General features: G+C 61.3%; 1 protein-coding gene across 1 annotated transcript in view; it reads right to left on the bottom strand.

The window, feature by feature from the left end:
- COL9A2 (collagen type IX alpha 2 chain) overlaps positions 1–5,761 on the bottom strand; it is a 15,391-nt gene extending 9,630 nt beyond the window's left edge. The window contains exons 1-11 of the mRNA XM_029230938.1: positions 5,425–5,761; positions 4,095–4,178; positions 2,847–2,882; positions 2,700–2,762; positions 1,616–1,669; positions 1,457–1,492; positions 1,341–1,364; positions 979–1,032; positions 573–626; positions 408–455; positions 95–151 (exon numbers count right to left, since the gene is read on the bottom strand). Of these exons, the coding sequence (XP_029086771.1) occupies positions 95–151; positions 408–455; positions 573–626; positions 979–1,032; positions 1,341–1,364; positions 1,457–1,492; positions 1,616–1,669; positions 2,700–2,762; positions 2,847–2,882; positions 4,095–4,178; positions 5,425–5,733 (819 nt within the window). The 5' untranslated portion in view covers positions 5,734–5,761. The remainder of the gene's footprint in view (positions 1–94; positions 152–407; positions 456–572; positions 627–978; positions 1,033–1,340; positions 1,365–1,456; positions 1,493–1,615; positions 1,670–2,699; positions 2,763–2,846; positions 2,883–4,094; positions 4,179–5,424) is intronic.
- Between the last annotated feature and the right edge of the window lie 258 nt (positions 5,762–6,019).

Here is a 6,019-nt window from a genome sequence, read left to right as displayed (position 1 = left end):
GGATGCCCCTGCAGGGAAGGAGAGAGCTCAGAGTAGGTCCCCCCCCCACACGCCCCCCACCCCCCGGCCCCCAAGACTTGGGCCAGGAGCTCACCTTCACTCCCTGCAGCCCCGGGGGCCCTTTCACGCCCGCTGGACAGTTGGTTGGACACTGGAAAGGAAATCCCGCAGGGCTCTGTGGTCACTGGCCAGCCCCAGGCCAACTGGGCCGTGCTTCCCCATCTTGCCAGCTCCGATCCCCCCTCCCACCGCACCTGGCTGCACCTCTCAGCTGCAGCCCCTCCCCATCGCCCTCTGACCCTACCTCCTGAAGGAACCTATCTCCTTGCCCGCCCCTCTCAAGATGACCCGCCCCTTCCCCGGATTAGCCCCGCCCCAGGCCCCCCCCAACCCCCGCGGCCTCTCACCAGGAAGTCCGCGCTGCCTTCCAGACCCTGAATGGTTCCTGGGCGGCCCTGAGAAAAGATGTATGGAGACGGAGCCTGAAGCAAACTGTCCCCACCCCAGGCTTGCGCCAAGGACTCTTCTTCCCCAGCCACACACTGCCATGTGGGAGGTCTGAGGACACTTACCGGTTTCCCAGGGGGCCCTGGGGGCCCTGCTGGTCCCTCTGGTCCAGGATGCCCCTGGAAGCAAGAAGGGCCCAAATCATACCCTTGTCCAGTCCTGCCTAGGTCACCCCTGCCCCCTCCTCCAGTTCCTGCCACTGCACTGTCCACCCTGCCCTCCAGGTCACCTCCTGAGATCTGGGCTCTTGGGGAGATCAAGGCCTGATCTTCGGGGGGATGGCCCCAGCCCTTGGCCTCCCTGGAAGACCTACCACAGGGTGGGCTCAGCAGGAGGGGTTTCTGCCCCAGAACTGCAGGAGCTCCCTGGTGGCCAGAGGCAGACTCAGGAAATCCTGGGGACATACTCAGCTTGCTAGCTTGAAGGCAGAGGGCAGGAGGCAGGGTGAGCAGAGGGCTAGCTGGGGCTCACCTTGGGGCCCGTGAGTCCCATCTCACCAGGGAGGCCAACAGGTCCGGCTGGTCCCTAGGGACAGAGACATCAGTGGCTGGGATGCCTCAGAGGGTCAGCCCAGTCCTGACACAGAGGGACCCAGAGCCCTCTTCCCCACTTTCACTTTGCAACCAACACCAGAGAAACTGACAGATTAGGGCTTTAAGGGCCAGAGAATCTCAGAGCCAGTGGATACACCCAGAGTTTTCTGACAAGTCTGCCCATTTCCAGCACCATCACAGAATGCTGGCCCCTCCCCATGCTGGTCGGTCCCCTGGAAGCCCTCTGTACCCTCCTTCCCAGAGAGTCCCAGGGACTCTGCCCCATCCCTGCAGACTTACAGGAGGTCCAGCGAAGCCAGGGCCCTGGAACAGAAGAAAAGATTAGGTTCATGGCTCCTTTTACAAGTCCCCCTCCCCACAAAAGGTCCTTTAAAGCCCTTGCCAGTTATACTCACCGGCAGGCCAGGGGGACCTGGGAGCCCAGGCTGGCCCTGCAAGAGCAATGGGAGAGGCTCAGAGGCTGGGGTCTCCTGGGTCCCTGCTCCTGTCTGCCGAAGCCCCTCCCAAACTCTGGCGCTAGACTGCCCGTGCTAAGCCCCCAGCAGGCTACTTACCTTAACTCCAGGGATCCCCATGGGACCAGGCTCCCCCTTGGCTCCAGTTAGACCCTGGCGAAGAAAGAGAAGGTACATCCGTGAGGGACGAACCTGTTCCCTGACCCACGGGGCAGGGCGGGTCCAGAGGTCTCTCCTGGGTGGGCCCAGGCTGCCTTCCACCACACTCCATGAAGGCCTAAGGGCGACTACACCTCACTTTCCCTTCCCCCAGTTCCCACCATAGTCCTTGACGATTATTGTCTTTTGAAAGATGAGAAACCAACGTCCAAAGATTTGTCAGCCCAGACCTCATGCCTCCAGTCTAGGAGTCTAGAAAACCTAGATAGACATAGGTCTGGATTAGCCATTTTCTTGATGTGTGCCCTTGGCAACATTTTCTGAGCCTTAGTTTTCTCATCTGCAAAATGGATTAATAATCATGCTTGCTTCTCTGGGTGGCTATGAAAACCGATGTGGAAGGCAATATATTTTGTAATCGTTGCAGGGTGTGGACGAGTTGGAACGGCCCTGGTGGCTGGTCACAGCCCTAATGGGCACCTCTTGCACCAGCAGGGCAAAGGCAACTCATGGGGGCCTCCTCTTCCTCCCATCTTTCAGTGACTGACTCAAATGTATGCCCCAACAAGAAGACTTCCCATTGCCCCTGGCTGTGTCCAGGAGCCTGTGACCTTGGGGTCCCCGGGAACTCTGTGCTATCAGCCAAATACCGTTCCTCTCCTGAGTGGTGCCTGCGGCTGTGACGGGTGGAGTGGGGAAGGGAAAAGGAGAGGAAGGGAGAGGGAGCATAAGGACAGCTCTGCCCAGAGTATTCAGTTTGATACTTGGGGGCCAGAAATGTGAGACTAAATTCTGGCTGCTGCCGATAAGCAGAACCCCTCTCTGGACCCCCATTTGCTTGTGATTTAATGCTCCTGGGGGTGGGTGTGAGGTCACAATCTCATATGAAGGTGAGGGGGGCTCACAGCTGTAGAGTCTCCATCTTGCTCTGAATAGCAGATCAGGGAAGATGCCAGAATTGGGTTCTGGAAGTCAGTGGGTGGAGCCCTAACCTGCTTTACCTGACGCTCAGGTAGGTACTCACATCAATCCCGGGCTTGCCGGCTGGCCCATCTGGCCCCGCTTTGCCAGGCTCTCCCTTAGGTCCCTTGAAAACAGAAGTGGAGCAAACATTAGACACAGGAGGGCAAGACCTGGAAGGGTCAGAGGTCAAGGAGGAAAAAGTACTCACCGGAGGGCCAGCTTTCCCAGGGGGCCCCTTGTCACCCTGCAAGATACAAGTTGTTGAGACAGCACACTATGGCTTGTGCTCCCCCAGATGGGCACACAAGCCCTGGCTGGCCCATCCCACGTGCTCCTCTCCTCACTCTCCTCTCTTCTGTCCTGGGTCCTCTCAAGCCTTGTGCTTTTTAGGAAAATAGCTCCCTTTCCCTCAAGAAAACCATAGGTGGATTGACACCAATCCCAGGCAGGCTGGAGAGGGTGATAACAGCATGCGAGTGGGTTCTAGTCATGCCAGTGTTGGTAAGGGGCCAGTTAGGAGACCTGCGAACAGGGTTGTTGGCTCCAAGTTACCTCGGAGAGCAGGTGCCTCTTGGATTTGAGCAAGTGTGGGGAGAAACGTGGGGTTTTTAGGAAAACGTGAAGGGGAGGTAAGTGAAGGGGGCAGTGACGGCCTTCTGGGTTAGGGTCAGGAAAACGAGATGGGGCAGGGGCAAGGACCAAGGGGACAGATTCAATCTGTCACCCAGGCAAGAAGGACCTCCTTCCCCTATGACAAAGGATCCTTGGTGGAGGACAGATATGGGCTGTGGAATCACATCCAGCCCCAGAGAGGCTTCCAGGCATTTCAGAGCCTGTGGCGGCCAGAGAGCCTGGCAGGGACCCTTCACCCTGTGTTTGGAGGGTAGGGCACCAGGTTGAATAGAAGGCTGTCGAGATGGGTAAACATGGGGCTGACCTCCTGGGGGAGCATCCAGAATGAGCTATTTAACCCTCACTGTGGTAGGGAGAGCAGGGAACGAGACCAGCTAAAATCGGGGAGAAAAATGCAAAGGGAAGAGACCGGAGTCTGGCCCTAGCTGGTCAGCGGTCTGGCCAAGGCTCCCAAGCTACCCTGAAGAAGCATCCAGACGTGCCAGGGGGCAGGGAGAGGAGGGAGGGCGTCTCCCACCCGAAAAAAGAAGGGAGGAGGGGGCGAGGGATAAGGAATCGCTGTGAGCTGTGGCGGGCAGACCGAACAGCAGCTCCTTGTCCGCCGGCGGCTATAAGGGGCTCTGCCTCTCGGGACTGGTTTGAGGTTTTTGTAGAACAAACGGTCTCCTTGTGGTGCAGGCTGGCGCCGCCTACTGGCAACAGGGGGCACTGCATCTCCAGGAGTCAACTTCACCGCCCCGCCCCCCGCCCCCCACTCCCAGGGCTCACAAAGTTCCCCTTTGTCCGCCGCCTCTCTCCCTCCCTTCCCAGGTTAGAGACTCACGTCGATTCCGTCGGCTCCAGGCACTCCCGGTGGCCCCGGGGGCCCCGGTGGCCCCGGGGGCCCCCGCTCTCCTGGTGGACCTCTCTGAAAACACATACAGGGGTGCAGGCCTCAGATAGTGCAGGGAACTGGGCATCCAGGAGTGCACCCCTCCCTAAGGAAAGGGAGCTCCTCAGGGAGCCGCAAACTCCCCGTTTATTGAGAACCCACTGTGTACCAGATACTGTGTACCATTACATATATTATCTTCTTGAATGCTTAGAACTGTGAGGCCGAAACTAACAAGCCCCAGTTTGCAGTTGAGGAAACAGGCTCAGAGAGATGAAGGGGTCCGTGATCACCGGAAGTAAGCGGTGGAGCCAGAATTCCGTCCTAGGTCTGCCCACCTCCTTCCACTGTACCATGTTGCCCTTGCGCTGTCGTGGGTGGGAACAGATGGAGATGCTGATGGCTCAAATAAATAACCGATGGTAAGGAAGATGGTGCCTAGAGACGCTTGGTCCTCAATGGACGGCTGCTCGCATTATTTTTAGGTGAACAACAGATACTGAAGGTGAGTAGGTACCCCTTCCTCTCCCCCCGGTGCGGATAAAGTCCGACGGGACAGCTGGGGAGGCGCAGAGAGACGGGGCGTGAGGGAACCCAGGGAAGGGAAGCCTGTTCTCTCCTCCTAACTCAGAGCACCCCTCTCGCAGCACCGCTCCTCCGTCCTCCCTGAGGTGGCTCTCTTACGGGGACACCCCCGACTCGGGTGGGGGTCCCCCGCCTGCCAGGTGCCCGCGCCCTCCCCAGGCCGAGAAGTGCCAGGCTGGCGCCCGGGCCCTGCCCCTCCGCGCCCGCGTCCCGTTAGGCCCCCCTCCCCCCAGCCAGCCCTCGAAAGTGAGACGCGAGCGCGCGAGCCCGGCAGAGAGGCAGCAGCCAGCGAGAGCGGCGTCTGGCTGGAGCCGGCGCCCCCTGGGAGGCGGCGGGGGCGGAGAATCCGGAGCCCCGTGAATGGGCACCATTGTGTCCCCCGCCACCTGGGCTCTCCGGGCTGCCAGGACCCGGCGCCAGCTCTCGCCGCACGCTGCCCGTCCCAGGCAGGGCCGAGCATCTCGGGACAGGGTCCCTCTGGCTCCCCGGCTCATCCACCTCCTTTCACTGTGCCGAGACGCCCCCCGTTTGTGCCCCTCCTAAGGGGACGTGCGCCGCGGGACTGCCTGAAGCTGCCCCTCGCGCTAGGGAGTGTCAGCAGAGGGTGGAGGTCAGGCAGAGGGAGCCCTTGACTACACCGCGGGATCCTGAACCCCGGACCCAGACCCCGCACTCCGGACCCCGGCGCGGGACTTACGATCTGCGCCACGGCGAGCCCGAGCACCTGCAGGAGAACAAGGAGGCTGCGGCGGGCGGCCGCAGGGGCCATGGCGGGCGGCGGACTCGAGGAGGATGGGTGCCGGCTCCACGCACGCACCGACCGCTGAGGCTCCGGTGCGGCCGCGCTAGCTGCTCTCGGACGGGGCGGGTCCGGCCTCCTGAATATGCGGCGGGGCGGGGCGGGCACCCGCGGGGGTCTGTCACCTGAGAGGACCCGGGGAGGGAGGCCGGCGCCGTCGGCCCAGCTCCGCCCCGCTCCGTCTAGCCGCCAGCGCCCACCCTCCATCCTCGCCTCGGGCTTCCCCGAGGCATCGGCCGGGTAATCCAAAGAGCCGCCAGGGTGCGGGACGGGGACCAAGCCTCCGTTTCTCTCTGAGGAGGAAGAGGGCCTTCCCAGGTCCCTGTCCAGCCTGATCTCCAGGACCCAGCCCCTTCCCCCGACCCACAGTCCGCGTCCCATCCCCTGAGCCATTTCTTCTGCCACTTCTGCCTGCGAGCGCCGGCCTGGGTGCTCTACGCCAGGGCCCAGGCCCAGGGTGCCTCAGGTTCTGCAGACCTTGGAGCAGGCTCTG

This window comes from Monodon monoceros, unplaced genomic scaffold (genome assembly GCF_005190385.1).
Source record: "Monodon monoceros isolate NGI ecotype Baffin Bay Population unplaced genomic scaffold, NGI_Narwhal_1 Super_Scaffold_18, whole genome shotgun sequence".
Lineage (NCBI taxonomy): Eukaryota > Metazoa > Chordata > Mammalia > Artiodactyla > Monodontidae > Monodon > Monodon monoceros.
This window is presented reverse-complemented; position numbering and strand designations above follow the sequence as displayed.